The sequence below is a fragment of the Pantherophis guttatus genome, chromosome 16 (assembly GCF_059756535.1).
Source record: "Pantherophis guttatus breed Tessera chromosome 16, ASM5975653v1, whole genome shotgun sequence".
Taxonomy (NCBI): domain Eukaryota; kingdom Metazoa; phylum Chordata; class Lepidosauria; order Squamata; family Colubridae; genus Pantherophis; species Pantherophis guttatus.
Window position 1 is genome coordinate 1,885,192 of NC_142078.1, and position 17,988 is coordinate 1,903,179.

The 17,988-nt window shown below is 45.4% G+C and overlaps 1 protein-coding gene across 6 annotated transcripts in view; it reads left to right on the plus strand.

The window, feature by feature from the left end:
• EGFL7 (EGF like domain multiple 7) overlaps nt 1-17,988 on the plus strand; it is a 35,296-nt gene that overhangs the window by 12,031 nt on the left and 5,277 nt on the right. For 3 of the 6 annotated variants that reach the window (XM_034427163.3, XM_087879745.1, XM_087879744.1), the window contains 7 exons: nt 1,916-2,110; nt 3,845-3,967; nt 5,552-5,667; nt 7,648-7,743; nt 10,220-10,375; nt 14,300-14,367; nt 17,009-17,174. In XM_034427163.3, the coding sequence (XP_034283054.2) occupies nt 2,028-2,110; nt 3,845-3,967; nt 5,552-5,667; nt 7,648-7,743; nt 10,220-10,375; nt 14,300-14,367; nt 17,009-17,174 (808 nt within the window). In that variant the 5' untranslated portion in view covers nt 1,916-2,027. Of the gene's footprint in view, nt 1-1,915; nt 2,111-3,844; nt 3,968-5,551; nt 5,668-7,647; nt 7,744-10,219; nt 10,376-14,296; nt 14,368-17,008; nt 17,175-17,988 lie in introns of all 6 variants that reach the window. The other 3 variants (XM_034427160.3, XM_034427162.3, XM_034427161.3) reach the window with 1 other exon arrangement.

Sequence of the window (17,988 nt, forward strand, 5' to 3'; positions counted from 1 at the left end):
GGACCAGCTTATCTGAGGGACCGTCTCTTGATGGTCACATCTACCCGACCCACAGGAATATTGCGGGTCCCGTCGCTGAAGGAAGTATGTTCGGTGGGACCCAGGAGAAGGGCCTTCTCTGTGGTGGCTCCCTCCCTCTGGAACATCATCCCTTCAGAAATTAGACTGACCCCCATTCTGACACTCTTCGGTTGGCCCTCAAGATGTGATTTTGTCAGCTGATGTGGTCTGGGGAATCCAGAGTGGGAAGGATGGTTGATTTGAGTGTGTGGTGTAGCCGAGTTTTTTTTTCTTTTTTGTTATTTTACGTTTTATTATTTTTATTTTTTTCTACGTTGTGTTTTTGTTGTCTGTAAGCCTCCTAGAGTCGCTGTGAGCAAGTAGGTGGCTATATAAATTCTCTAAAATAAATCAGGACCCAGATTGTTGGGGACAATATGCTGACTCTGTAAAGCGCTTAGAGAGGGCTGTAAAAGCACTGTGAAGTCTTAAGTGCTATTGCTAAAATGAATAAATAAATGATGAAAACACCCAGAAAACACTCATTTCAACCCTTTGTGCAAGAAATATTCTCCCCTCTCCTGATAAAGGATGCAATTTTGCCAAGGGTGGATAGGTAGGATTCTGCCTTGGGCTGCATTCCAGGACAGCATTAGAAGCCATCTGTCGAAAATGATTTAGGATCTCCTGCTTGGACGGGGGGTCGGACTAGATGACCTACAAGGTCCCTTCCAACTCTGTTCATCTGTTCAAAGCCAGCTCATTGATCTGGGTGGACTTGACTTCTGAGGAGGCCAGCAGAGAGCAGCAGGGCTCGTGACCCTGAAGAGATGTTTCTGGGTGCAAAAAATTCCTTTTTCTTTCTGCTTCATTTGTCAGCAGTGGCTGGTTGCGTGGGATCTCATTCTTAAAAAGCTCATTTTTTTTCCTCTTTGGGGCTCCCGGGGCCTGCGTTTCATCTAATTTTCAATAAAATGTGTGGTGAGTTGAATTATTGCTGCGGATTCCATGCAAAACCAAAAAAAAAAAAGATTCAAATACTTGCTTATCTTTTGCTTTGCTATTGTTAGCTGCAACTACTAATAGCTTGCAGATGTTTGGAATGGCATTGTTTCATTAAAAAAAAAACTGGTTTGTGTGTCTGTTTGTGTAATAAGCCCCCTGTTAGAATGTATTGATTCAGTGCTTAAATATGTGGCTGTTACTTGAGAATGGGTTTGCAAATATTTGGGGTTCGGTGCTGGCAATTCAAAACCGCTTCCATTCTTGCCTTCGATTTTCTGCAGGAAAAAAGGGGTTGTGAGAATAGCCGTGAAAACAGGAGTCGTTGCCGGAAGGGCCCGATGCCTGGATTTCTGCAGAACGATGCCTGTCTTTGCTCATTGTTGCTTAAACCCTTTTAATACATGATTTCCTGTGATGGCATTGAGATCCTGTACATGCGGCCATGAGCCCAATCTTAGGATTCACACCGTTTGTATCGGCAATCTGGGCTAAAAGTTGTTGCTAATAAACATTCCGAGTTACCATTTTTCTTCATTAAAAAATAATCATTCTATTTTCTTTTTTTTTCTTTTTCTTTTTTTTGGCTCCTTTTACACTCAAGAATTTCAAGCCAGGCAAGGGGGAAAAAAATCAGTGTGCAAAATTAAAACTTGCGTTCTGGCATGATTACTCACATGTAAATGCCTGGGAATTACACAACCCCTTCGCGATCTCTCCAAATTGTAAATATTTGCAAAGTGCGATACACATAAAGTTAAAAATTAAGAGAAATTGGGTTGCTTGTTTCCAAAAAACAGCACGATTAATTGCTGCTTTTTTAAAAATTTTCTTTTTGATGATAATTTGATGAAACTTGCTAAAGCTCCTTTTTTTCCCCCCATTCAATTTGTTTTGTTCTTTCTGCTTCTAGTCTAGCTTGCTGAACCGACCTCTGTTGCAGTCGCTCGTGGGAATCCTCCCTCCGTCCTTCAGGCGATAATGATGATGATGCAGTAGCGAAAAGGCCCAGCAAAGGGGAAAGGATGAGAAGGGGAGGCTGGCTGTGGACCATGGGGCTTGCCATGGTCGTGGCAGCCACCAGCATTGAGAGTTTCTCCAGCCCCAGGTGAGTCCTTGCCCTCATCCAGTGAAGAGGCGGCGCTGACTAAATTATAGCAAGCACTTTCAAGGTTTTCTGCAAAACTAACAGGGGCAAGCTTGGGTGGTCCAAAGATGGCCCTCACCCACCCAGGAGATGGGTGAGAGCAAGGGGCACCTCTTCCGCTACTTCGAGCCATGGTGGCGCAGTGGTTAGAATGCAGTACTGCAGGCTACTTCAGCTGACTGCTGGCTGTCTGCAATTTAGCAGTTCGATTCTCACCAGGCTCAAGGTTGACTCAGCCTTCCGTCCTTCCGAGGTCGGTAAAATGAGGGCCCAGATTGTTGGGGGCAAGAGGCTGATTCTGTAAACTGCTTAGAGAGGGCTGTAAAAGCACTGTGAAGCAGTATATAAGTCTAAGTGCTATTTCTTTCTTTCTTTCATCTATCTATCTATCTATCTATCTATCTCTATTATCTATCTATCTATCTATCTATCATCTATCTATCTATCTATCTCTGTCTATCTGTCTATCTATCTCTGTCTGTCGATCTATCTATCTATCTATCTATCTATCTATCTATCTATCTCTATTATCTATCTATCTATCATCTATCTATCTATCTATCTATCTCTGTCTATATGTCTATCTATCTCTGTCTGTCGATCTATCTATCTATCTATCTATCTATCTCTATTATCTATCTATCTATCATCTATCTATCTATCTATCTATCTATCTATCTATCTATCTCTGTCTATCTCTGTCTATCTATCTCTGTCTGTCGATCTATCTATCTATCTATCTATCTATCATCTATCTATCTATCATCTATCTATCTATCTATCTCTGTCTATCTATGTCTATCTATCTCTGTCTGTCGATCTATCTATCTATCTATCTATCTATCTATCTATCTATCTCTATTATCTATCTATCTATCTATCTATCTATCTATCTATCTATCTATCTATCTCTGTCTATCTCTGTCTATCTATGTCTATCTATCTCTGTCTGTCGATCTATCTATCTATCTATCTATCTATCTATCTATCTATCTATCTATCTATCTATCTATCTCTACCTAAGAGCTGGGGCCGAAGTTGGCTCAATGGTTAGAATGCAGTATTACAGGCTAATTCTGCCAACTGCCAGCAATTTGATCTGGATCGGCTCAAGGTTGACTCAGCCTTCCGTCCTTCTGAGGTGTGTAAAATGAGGATCCAGATTGTTGGGGGCCAGAGGCTGACTCTGTAAACTGCTTAGAGAGGGCTGTAAAAGCACTGTGAAGCAGTATATAAGGCTAAGTGCTATTGCTATATTTTTTATTTTCCTTACCTTTTAAGGTATAGGTGAAATCATTGTGGTGTTAACAATTTCACTTGTATATTGTAGAGACATCAATTGTGTACCTATCTAATATCTGCATAAAGCAATTTACTATTTGCATTTAAAATACAATAAATAAATAAATAACTTGGGGGAAAAAATACGTCAAAGCAGCCGTCACGACAATGTGAGGAAACTCTGCCTGTTGTTTTTTTTTACATGTGTCACATATTTGACAACGTAAAACATGTCAGTTGCACCATCTCGGGAGTTCTGTTGACTTTTCTGACCTCTGGACTCCACCCCTACCCACCCCATGGCATTAATTGACCCTTTTCTGCTCTCAGAGGCCGGCATCGGATTGCCAAGGTGCAAAACACACCCTCTTTGTGGCTGACCCTGCGTTGTCCTTTTGTGCTTCTCACCCATAGGTGTGGTGGATGCTCCATGAAGATGAGAAGCCACACCGTGTCCTACCTCGCCTCCCTTGTCCAGCCGGTCCACCAGCCCTACCTCACCCTGTGTCCGGGAAACAGGCTCTGCAGTACATACAGGCAAGAGAATGGAGAGAAACCAGGGGATGTTCTGGGCTTCTGTCTTGACCCTCCCACATCCTGTAGCAGGGAGTTCCAGAGGTTCATTGCATGCCGTTGAAGGCCTCGGCAAGTTCCACCTACAACCCATGACAGATTATGAAAAAGGACATAAGTGGAAGTTTCTGTAGCCTTCAATGGCATGCAGTGAACCTCTGGAACTCCCTGCTACAGGGTGTGGGAGGGTCAAGGTAGAAAGGCAATGCATTTTGCATTCTCCGTTTCATCCGGGTTTATTCCCTGCTGAGTGCTGATCGAAAGGCAGTGGGGCAGATAGCGGGCAACCTTTGGGTCCAGCCAAGAACGCAATGCTGGCTTCCTTCTCCTCAGTCATCTCCCCCCAGAGAGTGGGATTTCCCACGATCTAATTCAGGGTTTCTCCACCTTGTTAGCTTTGAGATGTGTGGACTTCAACTCCCAATTAGTAGCAACCATGTTACTAACTTAACAACTGTGGCAAGATACGTCGTAAAATGGGTCAAACTCGCTTAGAAACTCACTTAGCAATAAGAAGGAATCCATGTTCTCCTCGGCTTATGACTACGGTGCTATTGAGCTGAAACTTTCTGTTGCAAAGCAAGAACTTAGTCATAGCCAGGGAGAACATGGATTCCTTCTTATTTTCCCAACAAGAATAACCCTGTGAAGTTGCCTGGAGTGAGAGAGGGGGATTTCCCCTCCGGTACGTAGTTTTTGGAGTTGTTAATGATTCCTTCTTTGTATGTTGCTTTGAAGAGCAACTAAGATGATCAAAGGCCTGGAGACTAAACCAATTATGGGTTTCTAAAGTTTTTACTACCTGTTCTGTGGGTGTGGCTTGGTGGGCGTGGCAGGGGAAAGTTACTGCAAAATCCCCATTTCCTCCCAATCAGCTGGGACTTGGGAGGCAGAGAATAGATGGGGTCCGGGCCAGTCAGAGGTATTATTTCCCGGTTCTCCGAATTACTCAAAATTTCCACTACTGGTTCTCCAGAACTGGTCAGAACCTGCTGAAACCCACTCTGGAACGGCTGCAGGATTTAGGTTTGGCCAGTCTAGAGAAAAGAAGGAGTAGGGGTTGCATGATAGCAGTATTCCAGTACTTGAGGGGCTGCCACATAGAGGAGGGGGTCAACTTATTCTCCAAAGCACCAGAGAAACAGGACAAGAAACAATGGATGGAAACTGATCAAGGAGAGAAGCAATCTGGAATTAAGGAGAAACTTCCTAACAGTGAGACAATTAACCAGTGGAACAGCCTGCCACCAGAAATTGTGGGTGCTTCATCACCTCCTCTTTTTAAGAAGAGACTGGACAGTCACTTATCTGAAATAATATAGGTTCTCCTGCTTGAGCATGGGGCTGGACTAGAGGACCTCCAAGGTCCCTTCCAGCTCTATTCTAATTCTCCTTATTTGCAAACCTCCCAAAGATGCTGGGAGTCGGGCAGCCTATACAATGTATGTATAAACAAGTATTTTTGGGCTGGGCAACTGGCCCTTTCCGATCTGCTTTTCTCCTCAAAATATCCAGCAAGTTCACATTTTGGGCCTTGTGGTTTTGCAGAACTACCTATAAAGTCGGCCATCGTCAGGTTTATCGGAAGATTTCCCAGCCGGAATACGTTTGCAGTCCTGAATGGAAACGGAGAAGTGCTTTCTTTCAGCTCGGATGTCCCCCAGGTGCATTTTCTTTATGTTGAAGCATTAACTGAAAAGACTGATGCTGGAGAAACTCAGTTTATTTGATGCAAACAGAAGCTCTTTTTCCCTTAAAAGTGTACATCAGGTTTTCTGACCTAGGCTTCCTGAGACAGTAAAAAGCACCCGATTAGTCCCAAAAACCTCTTTTTATTTCAACGGCTGTGAATTGTGTTTATTCACAGCCCGTGATGAGTCACAAATAGTGTGTAAAGAGTCCGACAGAAGTCTCCCACAATCCTTTGGGATAAGGCTGATAAGCACCCACCTTTATCTCCCGTGACACGCTGCCAAAGACCTAACTGGCAATTAGCTTTGCAAGGCCACACGGAGCACAGAGTCAAAACGGAGCTTCAGAATTTAAACCGACCAGCACGAACAAAGTTGCTTCCTGCAAAGGCTCATGTCCCTTTGCTCCTCCTTTATGTCTTATGAGAAGGGCCAATCATCTCCAAGCCTTACTCCCGAGTCGTCCCTTTTGTTTTAACTGTTCTTGCCTTCTGGCAGCTCTGCGCATGTGCGCACTAGGAACAGGCTCCTCCTGTTCCTCTGCCTCGCTGACATCAAATGCTGGAGGCTCCAGAGTCAGCACAATAACTCCCAGATGGCCCTGGCCCTATCTCTGCCTCTGACACAGAGCCCTTGTCCAAGCCTTCCCCAGATTCCTGGACTGGCCCATGCTCCTCCCAGCCTCCTCAGGTTTAAACTCCTTAAATTCCTCCTGAATTTAGGTTTGTAGGTGGTTGTTATAGAAAAGGTTAGGACTTAAGTATTTTTGTAGAAGGAAAAAGTTGGTGCTATAATTCTACTATGCGCTGAAAAAAGTTAGAAGTCTCTGGCTTTTTCTTTCTTTCTTTTCCCCTCACTCTATCCCCCTCTCCTTTTCCCTTCATCCTTTTTTTTCTTGTCTTCATTTTTGTTTGTATTTTATATTAAGAAAAATCTTTAATAAAAATTATCAAAAGAGCACCCGAATCTTTGAAAAGGTAATTACAACTTTTCAACCAAAGTCTGTAGAGATTCTCAGTCATCCAGGTCACAGTTGTCCCAAAGGTGCTTCCTGGTTTTTTCCTTTTGAAGACGTTTGGCTTCTCATCCAAGAAGCTTCTTCAGTTCTGACAGGATGATGGGGAATGGAAGGATTTATACTCCTTGCAGACAGCTGGTCATTTGCATCGTTTTAGAGAGTTGTTGAGGCTTATCTGTGTCCTCAGGGTCTCCTGAGTGGTGCAAATGTAATCTGCAATTTGCAGATCCTGTAATCTGCAATTTTTCCTCTGGAAATCCCTCCATCCCCCTGTAAGTAAGAGCCGAGGTGGCGCAGTGGTTAGAGTGCAGTACTGCAGCTACTTCAGCTGACTGCTAGTTCAGCAGATCAGCGGATCAAATCTCACCGGCTCAAGGCTGACTCAGCCTTCCATCCTTCCAAGGTGGGTTAAAATGAGGACCCAGATTGTTGGGGGCAATATGCTATTTAGTATACTGTCTTTGGTATAAGCCGCCCAGAGTCCTCGGAGTGTGGGCGGCATAGAAATATGACTAATAAAATAAATAAAATAAAATAAATAACGCGAAATGTCTTCAAAAGAAAAAAAAACAAGAAACTTCAGTTGCCTCCTGAACAAGCATCTTTGGGACAACTTTTCAACCATGTTAATTCCACAGACAGCTAAGCCAACCCTGGATCAGTCAAACCCAATAACTCTGTTCTGATAGCATGTTTGTGCCTGAGAGATAGCAGATAATGGTGAGGTAGATAGCCAGGATCGTCCCACTTCCACCTGTCTGAATGGAAGTGGGGGTTCCCCCCGCCTTCCCCTGTTTTTGGCTTTGTGGTCCCCAAGTTTCCATCTGGTATTGTATAAAATCAGCCCACACGTTGACTGATTTACGAGCAGCCGGTCTGCAGGAAAGAGAGGCCGGCAGGATGCAAACATAACTGATGTGTTTGTCTCACCGCAGCTGCTATTTGCCGCCCACTGTGCCAGCCCAGCCGGAAATGTTCGCTCCCAAACGACTGCGCCTGCCCTGGATGGACCGGGAGGTGTTGCCAGACAGGTAAAAGTCTTTGGGTGCTGCCAGGTGTTTCCTCTTCAGGAGAAGCTGCAGGACAGCCCGATGCTGGCATTGGGGAAGGTGCTGTGCTCCAAAACCTCAGATTCATACGACTTGCAACAGGAAGGAAGTGAGCGAGGTGCCGGGTTCTGCTCCCACCCGGGTCTCGGATGTCGGGTGAACTGGCCTGTGGGTGGAACCACAGAGCGAGATTGGCTCACATCACGATAAACCGACGTTTGTTAGTTTGTCTACTGAAGGGAAGTTGGGAAGCAAAGAACTCGAACAAGTGCCATTTTGTTTGTTCAAACACTATTTTACTATGATGATGATGATGATCAGACTTTAATCTCACCTTTTATTTATATATATATAAAATATAACATATTATATTAGACCTCCTGGCCCATTTTCCCACCTTGGGTGATCCAGCTCTTCTTTTGTCTCTCCTGTGCAATGGTCAAATCTATTTAGAATTAGAATTAGAATTAGAATTAGAATTAGAATTAGAATTAGAATTAGAATTAGAATTAGAATTAGAATTAGAATTAGAATTAGAATTAGAATTAGGAGTGGAGTGGAGCGGGGAGTGGAGTGGAGTGGAGTGGAGTAGAGTAGAGTAGAGTAGAGTAGAGTAGAGTAGAGTAGGAATAGGAATAGGAATAGGAATAGGAATAGGAAAGAATAGAATAGAATAGAATAGAATAGAATAGAATAGAATAGAATAGAATAGAATAGAATAGAATAGAATAGAATAATTGGAAGGGACCTTGGAGGTCTTCTAGTCCAGCCCGCTGCTCAAGTAAGAGAACCTATACCATTTGAGACAAGTGGCTGCCCAGTTTCTTCTTTAAAATCTCCAGTACTGGAGCATCCACGATTTCCAGTGGCAAGCTGTTCCACCGATTAATTGTCCTCACTGTTAAGAAGTTTCTCCTTCATTCCAGGTTGCTTCTCTGTTGAATCAGTTGCCATCCATTATTTCCTGCCCTGCCCTCCAGTGCTTTGGAGAATAATTTGGAGAGCACTGCCATTTTTGAAGTCCGGGCCCTCCTGGGACGTGCCTTTCCAGACTCCCATGTGGCTATAGGAGGCTTTAGAGACCATCTAGTTCAGGGATGTCCAGCTCGATTTCATTGAGGGCCACATCAGGGCTGTGTTTGATCTTGGGGAGGCCGTGGTGGGCGCGGTCAGCTTGACGTCACTCGTGTTGGGGGCGCCTGTGGTGGCCCGAGTGCTCTACCAGCGAAAATAGTTTCCCGAATTCTGTTTTCGGCTGCGACGGCCTCCTGCAACCGTCTACCAGCAAAAATTGAGCTTGGGAGAGCTGCACACAGCCCTTCCAAGCTCTGCTTTTGCTGGCAGAGCCACTGCGGGCTTTGCTGTTTCCAGGGCCGACCCAAGGGCCAGATCAAAGCCACCCGTGGGCCTTCAGTTTGACACCCCTGATCTAGTCCATCTCCATGAGGGACAGACCTCTGAGAATGTGTCCCTTCCCAAAGGAGCTCTTAGTCCTAGGAAATTCTTCTTGATGCCCAACAAAAGTCTTTACGGTTCTCCTATTCGGTCTTTAGAAGATCCCTTTAACTCTGTACCCTCGCCTGTTCGTGCAGGAACTAAGGCTAGCAAACTGCTACTGGTGTCTCGTAAGGCATTCAAAGCTGAGTTTTTCCAGCAGGCATTTGGGCTGGCATGTTAGATAGGCCCATTGTTCTGTCCCCGTCTCACACATGCACACAAACAGATAGCCAGGCGTTCAATAAAACTGGCAGACAACAAATTCTTTGGATAAGAGGATTGGCAGCAACCCAGTAGCTGCTTGCCACTCATAGAGGGAGGGGTTGTTCCTCCGACAGATAAACCTAAATAAGATACACACAGTTCAAGAATTGTCAAGTCCAGTCCGTATTAAATCCAAGGCAGATAACGTTGTTTCAAAGATACAATGTGACTCACTAGTAGTTAGTTTTGTCCGTCACAGAGTCTGAATGGCCACCTCACCCCCTTTTATCCCTTGTGGGGTGTGGTCCAGTGACTCAGCCTAATCTCTGGCACGCCTCCTTTTCTGCTGCGTGTGCTTGTCTCTCCGACGCTGGCGTGGATCCAGCCAAGACTTATCTCCGTCACTGTCCGACTGCGAGGAGATACCTGGCTCCTGGCCAATCTCTTCTCCTTCGGGAGACACCTGAGGCATTGCCAGAGAGGAGGGTCCTGGAGAGGGAGGCCTGGCCAACTCCTCTCCTTCATGTTCGGAGCCTTCTCCCTCCGATAAGTCGGCCTCGGGGGTTGGAGTCACAACACCCATTTCGAGAGTTGGTGTGATGTGGCGTGATTGCCAGATCATATCTCTTCCCCATCATCAGTGTAAAATTATTATTAAAATGTATTATTGTAAATGGATGCAACAAGAAACGCACTAATCAGGCCTGGGATGGAGGCAGGGGTCCCCTTGGCTCACTGCTTCCTCCTCTGCCTGCAGACGTAGACGAGTGTGCAATGGGGAAACATGGCTGCCGCCAGCTTTGCGTCAACACGGCCGGAAGTTACCGCTGCGCTTGCCATCCAGGGTACGAGCTCCAGGCGGATGGACAAACTTGCCGGGCTCTGAAAGTGCCCCCGACCCCAGCTCCCCCAGGTGAGATCAGAGTTTGCTGCTTTAATCTTTGTCTGGCAGGGCTTTGCGTGCTTGCTCACGACAAAATGCAGAGGCCAACAATTGACTTTGAGCCTTTGCATGGAATTTCTCCTCCATTTCCCCCAACATTTGGATTTGCACTTGGGCCCTCCTTCTGGCCACCTTGGTGACTTGGCTGGCTTCTTTTCGCTAAGCAAAGCTAGAGGTACTGATACAGATTAATAGAGTTGGAAGGGACCTTGTAGGTCATCTAGTCCAACCCCCCACCCAAGCAGGAGACCCTACACCATTTCTGACGGATGGCAGCCCAGTCTCTTCTTGAAAGCCTCAAGTGATGAAGCTCCCCCAACTTCTGAAGGCAACTTCTGTTCCATTGGTTGATGGTTCTCACTGTCAGAAAATTTCTCCTTATTTCTAAGTTGAATGTCTCCTAGATCAGTTTCCATCCATTATTTCTCGTCTGGCCTTCAGGTGCTTTGGAGAATAGCTTGAGCCCCTCCTCTCTGTGGCAGCCCCTCAAACATTGGAAGTCTGCTATCCTGTCTTCCCTGGTCCTTCTCTTCACTAGACTAGCCAGGCCCAGTTCCTGCAACCGTTCATCGTATGTTTGAGCCTGTAGTCCCCTAATCCTCTTGGTCCAGAAGGAGAATCCACTTTGATGACACCTTGAGTTTATTATGCAGGAATGGTGTTCCTCGCCAGTGGTAGGTGCGTCGGTGGGTGGGTGGGTGAGTAGGTTCCTTGAGTTAGAGGTCTCATGAGGAGTTGCCCTCCCAGGTAGGACAGGAAGACAAAATTCTTGTTACTTTTTTTTTTTTAATTTGATTTATATGCCGCCCTTCTCCGGAGACTCAGGGCGGCTTACAAGGCGTTAAGCAATAGCCTTCATCCTTTTGTATATTTATACAAAGTCAGCTTATTGCCCCCACAAACTGGGTCCTCATTTCACCTACCTTAGAAAGGATGGAAGGCTGAGTCAACCTTGAATTACTTAAATGCCTGGCGGAAGGCACAACCATAGCTACATTTTTCCAGGGTCCCCCCAGTATGATAAATGAATCCAGTACCTGGGCTAGTAGACAACTTGATTCAATTTGAATCGAGGTGAAATCCAGCAGGTTCTGACAGGTTCTGGAGAACCGGCAGCGGAACTTTTGAGTAGTTCGGAGAACCAGCAAATACCACCTCTGGCTGGCCCCAGAGTGGGGTGAGAATGGAGATTTTGCAATATCCTTCCTCCAGGAGTGGGGAGGGAATGGAGATTTTGCAGTATTCTTGCCCTGGAGTGGGGTGGGAATGGAGATTTTGCAATATCCTTCCCCCAGGAGTGGGGAGGGAATGGAGATTATGCAGTATTCTTGCCCTGGAGTGGGGTGGGAATGGAGATTTTGCAGTATCCTTCCCCTGGAGTGGGGTGGGAAAGGAGATTTTTTTACTACTGATTCTGTGGCCGTGGCTTGGTGGGCGTGGTGCGGCTTGGTGGGCATAGCAGAGGAAGGATACTCTTCCTCTGCCACGCCCGTCACGCCACACCACACCACACCCACCAAGCCACGCCCACAGAACCGATAGTAAAAAAAATTGGATTTCACCACTGATTTTAATCCATCAACTGTAGCCTGGATGAAAACACTAGCAGTGTTTCTCAACTCTGCCATTTTACAATGAGTGGACTTCAACTCCCAGAATTCTGGGAATTGAAGTCCATCCATCTTAAAGTGGCAGAGGTCGAGAAACACGACTCTAGAGGCTTCACCTCCAGGGTGTTGTGCGAATCCATCTGGTCCTCAAAGAGGAATGGCTGCACTGTTTCTTGTGGCATCCGAACAATGCAGGGACGTCTATCTTCTCCAAGCATTTTCTCAGATGCTACGTGTAGCTTTGTGGGGGAACTCAGATTTTTCACAGTTAGACTAGTTTAATGTGTGCAGTGCACCCAAGGTTACCTGGTCCCTAATCCTGACCCAACATGGCTGACCTGGAGCTCCCAAACGTCACTTTTAATGCTGCACACACCTTCCTGTAGCACCCCAAGGCTTTTCTCAGAGGCTTCGGAGGGTCTGCCTGCTGCCTTCCTTCTCTACGTCGCACCCCGAGCAGGAAGAGGAGACCACCAGCCGAGGCTGACCGCGGCTCATTATTACTTTTGGTACGCGCTGTGCCACTTCAAACTCGTACCGTGAGTAATAATGCGCGGAGGGGCAGCCTTTACGCCGAAGAGGAAGAGTGGAGCAACGTGTCACCGCCAGCCTTCGATCCATGGAAAGGGAAAAGAGCCACTTAGCCTGTGGCTGATTTCCTGCACTCTCTTGGGCAGACCAAGAGGAGGAGGATTTTGAACGTCTGGGATGCTTTTGGTTGGTTTTTATCACTTCTCCTCCAGGAGCGTGAGATATAGTGCTCCGTCCAAAAACAAGCTTGCGAGGTAGGCCGGGTAGAGAGCCAGCAAGTGGTTTAAGTCTGTGGTTGAGGGTAGTCTTGAACCCAGGTTTCCCTGCTTCCAGCCCAACAACTCAGCTCCATACCAGACGGACTCTGTGTGGTTGTTGGAATTTGCAATCCTGCCTAGATAAGGAGAGTGCCGGATAGATTGGAATCCCAGCAAATAAAACATCTACTCATCTCTCCACGGATGGCTGTTTGGTTGTTAACCTCTCCAGTCTTTGCCCACTGAAACAATTACAATCAACAGGGAGAAACCCCCACCTTCACTAGCACTGGTGATGTTACCTAGTTGGAGAAGGAAAAGTCTGCAAACCAGCAGCCAAACTCAAGAGAGCCCCAAGGACTCCAGAGATTAAAATCAGAAAATGAATTTAATAATGGTAGACACACACACATACAAAAACACATACATACCAGGGGTGAAATCCAGCAGGTTCTGACAGGTTCTGGAGAACCGGTAGTGGAAATTTTGAGTAGTTTGGAGAACCGGCAAATACCACCTCTGGCTGGCCTCAGAGTGGGGTGGGAATGGAGATTTTGCAATATCCTTCCCCCAGAAGTGGGGAGGGAATGGGGATTTTGCAGTATCCTTTCCCTGCCACGCCCACCAAGCCACACCACGCCGTCTAAGCCATGCCCACAGAACTGGTAGTAAAAAAATTTGGATTTCACCACTGATACGTACAAAGGTAGTCTTCGAGTTACGACCACAATCGAGCCCAAAATTTATGTTGTTGAGGGAAACATTTGTTACGTGAGTTTTGCCCTGTTTTACAACCTTCCTTGCCGCAGCTGTTAACCGAATCACTTGCAGTTGTTAAGTTGGTTGTTAAGTGAATTAAGTGAAAACACAGTTCCCCCTTGACTTTGCTTGTCACAAGATCGCAAAAGTGGATCGTGTGACCGTAGGACATGGCGACCGTCGTAAATATGAACCCGTTGCCAAAGATCTGAATTTTGATCGCCTGACCATGGAGATGCTGCAGTGGTCATAGGTGTGAAAAACGGTCCTATCTATGTCACTTTTTTCAGTGGCGTCGTAACTTTGAACAATCACTGTTCAACTGTTGTAAGTCGAGGACTACCTTATATTTCAGTCGAGCGAGACTCCTGATGGCTTCTTAGACCTATCGGATTGTTTCTTGGCTATAACTGGGAACAATTTGCCTTGGGAAGCTGTTGTGGGAAGCCGTTGTGAAGGAATGCAGACCTGGCTTTGAGGAAGGAAGAAGAGAGACGTCAGGGGGTGGTGGAACGTGGACAGAGAGAAGGAAGTTCAAGGAAGAAACTTGAGAGGACCCCATCCTGATTCTCTTAGTGTGCGAAGGGACCGAGAGAAACTTGGACAGACTTTCGGGAGCCTCTTATTATATCCTAAAATAGCAACAAACACAACCTTCTTGGAATCGTTGCGATGTCTGTCCTTAACCTGGTTCTTACCAATGTTTTGTTTTGTTTTGTTGTGAATTTGTGCAGCAGGAAGTGACAGCCTTCCCGTTCCAGACGAAGTGAGGGAGCTGAGAAGCAGGTTGGCGGCTTTGGAAGAAGTGAGTCTCCTTCTGGTAACTGCAGTTAGGAACGGAGGTTGTCTGAATGGAATAGATAGAATTTTTTATTGGCCAAGTGCGATTGGACACACAAGGAATTTGTCTTGGTGCATATGCTCTCAGTGTACATAAAAGATACATTCATCAAGAATCATAAGGTACAACACTTAATGATAGTCATAGGGTACAAATAAGCAATCAGGAAATAATATCAATATAAATCATAAGGATACAAGCAACAAAATTACAGTCATATAGTCATAAGTGGAAGGAGATGGGTGCTGGTGAGAAGATTAATAGTAGTGCATACTTAGTAAATAGTTTGACAGTGTTGAGGGAATTGTACAGTGGCCTTCACTGCAACTAAGCAACATAAATCCATAGGGTCAGGCAGAGATCAGGGAGGAAAATTTACTCAGTGATTAAGGTGATGGGCTTGACTTAGAAAAGAAGGTCCTACGTTGAGCTTCCCTGATGGAGTCTTCACGAACACAGCTGTAGTTGGCAATGGTGCATATAGAATAGAATAGAATAACAGAGTTGGAAGGGGCCTTAGAGGTCTTCTAGTCGAACCCCCCTGCTTAGGCAGGAATCCCTACACCACTAACAAATGGTTATCCAACATCTTCTTAAAAACTTCCAGTGTTGGAGCAGTCACAATTTCTGCAGGCAAGCTGTTCCACAGATTAATTGTTCTAACTATCAGGAAATTTCTCCTTGGTTCTAAGTTGCTTCTCTCCTTGATTAGTTTCTACCCATTGCTTCTTGTCCTACTCTCATATGTGGTTGATTCTTGTAGAGTAGAGTAGAGTAGAGTAGAGTAGAGTAGAGTAGAGTAGAGTAGAGTAGAGTAGAGTAGACTAAAATAGAATAGAATAGAATAAAATAGAAATAGAAATAATAGAAATAGAAATAGAAGTAGAATTCTTTATTGGCCAAGTGTGAGTGGACGCACAAGGAATTTGTCTTGGTGCATACGTTCTTGGAGAAAGGATACATTTGTCAAGAATCATAAGGTACAACACTTAATGATAGTCATAGGGAAACAGTCAATAAATCGTAAGGATACCAGCAAGAAGGTTACAGTCATACAGTTATAAGTGGGAGGAGATGGGTGATAGGAACGATGAGAAGATTAATAGTAGTGCAGACTTAGTAACTAATTTGATAGTGTTGAGGGAATTATTTGTTTAGTAGAGTGATGGCGTTCAGGAAAAAACTGTTCTTGTGTCTAGTTGTGCCCTATAGCGTCGTTTTGAGGGTAGAAGTTGAAACAATTTATGGATGATTCTCTTGGGATGTCCTGGTGGTCTCCTTTTCCAGGACTAACTCAACTGGCTCTCCTTGGCTCTTTCTGAATGAGGCAGCTCTATATTGCCACCTATTGCTGCACAAGGGAAGGTCTCATCGACGCTCAGCTCATGATTTAATACATGGCTCCCTTTTCTTGGCTACAACCTGGAAGTGACATGCCTTTGGGAAATATGTCTGGGGATTATAAAAGAGACTTTCCCTCTGTGCTGCAGTGGGTGGCAGCTGATCAAGACAGAAAGAGCCAAGGAGGGTCAGCTCAGTTAGTCCTTGGAAAGGAGTGTTGGAAGAAATATCCATCTGGTTCAGTTCCAAGCCGGGAGAAAGACACTGGAAAAAATGGAGGCTGATTGGAAAGATGGTTTAATGATGAAGCAGAAGCACAGGGGTGGTTCTGGGCAGCGGACCACATGGAGTTGAGAGGGGGGTATTTATACCTTCTCTTGGGCTTTGCACTTGAGCTTCCTGTTCCTGTGCAAGAACATGTATTCTATTGGCTGTTGTCAGACTCTCATGGAGCCATGTACAAATCCTAGGAGTTGATCTGCGCTTAAGTTTGGTTGAAGTTTGTCTGATGCAATGAAGGGGCATGTTTACCACCTTGAGTTCGCTATAAAGTAATAAAAGCAGGATAAAAAAAATCTAATACATTAAAAAAAAAAAAACCCTGCCAGGAGACCTCCTGGGAGCCACGCTTCTCCCTTTCTCATGTTTATATAGTTTTATTAATTTATAATATGACATCCAAAAGGATACAAAAGTAAATATTAGGGAAATTAGGAAAAGAAAAAAGGGAAGTGGATAGTGGGGGGAAAGCAAGGGAAAAAGAAAAAAATGCATTGACTTCCAACTCCTTTGGTGTAGTAAAATAAGGCATTAAGCACTTCCCTCAAGTTTTTACTTTTTCGTAATAATAGAAACTAGTCATTTCTATAACAACAAATCTAATCTAATTATCTAATCGGTAAACCCCAAAATCAAAGTTTCGTTTTTTTTCCGCCTCAAGCAGAAAGTTCAGAAGTGGTTTCCAAGTAGAAATAAAAGTATTTGTATTTTTTTCCCTTAATCAAAGCAGTCGATTTAGCCATCTCTGCTAACTCCATCAGTTTTTGCAGCCATTCATCCATTGTGGCGACCGAGGGGACCTTCCATTTCTGTGCGTAGAGTAGTCTTGCTGCCGTCAACATATACAACGTCAAAGTTCCGAATTTTTCCCCCTCGAGTCTTGTTCCATTAAACCCGAAAGAAAAGTCCCTGTTTTCTTTTTATCCTCTTTAAGGATCCTCTTTAAGGATTTTCTGTATTAAGACGCTTCTCTCTCTCTCAACAGAAGTTCCAGCTCGTTTTGGCACCGTTTCTCAAGCTGGACCTGCCTGGTGCCGGAGACGGCCACGGGGCAGAACCCATCAGCCTGTTGGTCCACGTGATCCAGCAACTGGACCGAATAGATTCGCTCAGCGAGCAGATCTCTTTCCTGGAGGAGCGCCTGGAAACCTGTAGGTGGCGCCAATGGATCTCCCTCCCTCCCTCCCTCCCGCCCACTCCCACTTTCCATCTGGGCCTGTCCCAGATCCATCACAGGGTTTCCGTTGGTGCAAAGTGCAGGCAGAATTGAGACACGGGGGGCTGGTCTGCAGAGCCCTACAGGCTCTTCTGTGGCGCCCCAAGAGCTTCCCACCCCATTTCCACACATTTAGGGATACCATTAGCTCCATATCAGCACCAGGGATCCCTTCCCCCAATTTGCAGGCAGAAGGTGTGCCCTAAATAGCTTTAGAGGGGGGAAAAACCCTAAAATTTTAATAGAAGAGAGTATTTGTAGCTCAGGGTTGCAATGAGGGGTCCTTGGTTCTCACTTTCTTGCAGGCATTTCATGACCCAACTAGGGAACATCATCAGTGCAAGAAGGAGTTTGCTCTCTGTTTATATACAGTGGCTTGGGCTGTCAGTGGGGGCATTTTTTTCTTCTGGGTAGTTTCTTAATTTGGCTGTTATTTAGTGTTTGATAGTTAGGTGGGCCCACGGGGGAGGGCCTTCTCTGTGGCTACCCCAGCTCTCTCGAACCAGTTACCTCCTGAGGTCCGGACCATCCCCACCCTATTGGCCTTCCGAAAAGCGGTGAAGACCTGGCTTTTCCGGCAGGCCTTGGGCCGTTGATCTCGCTCTTGTGATCTGGTGAGATCTGGCCATGAATGGTGTGAATGGGTTTTAATGTTTTTAATTTTTAAATGTTTTTTATAATGATTTTAAATGCATTGTGAGCCGCCCTGAGTCTTCGGAGAGGGGCGGCATACAAATTGAATAAATAAA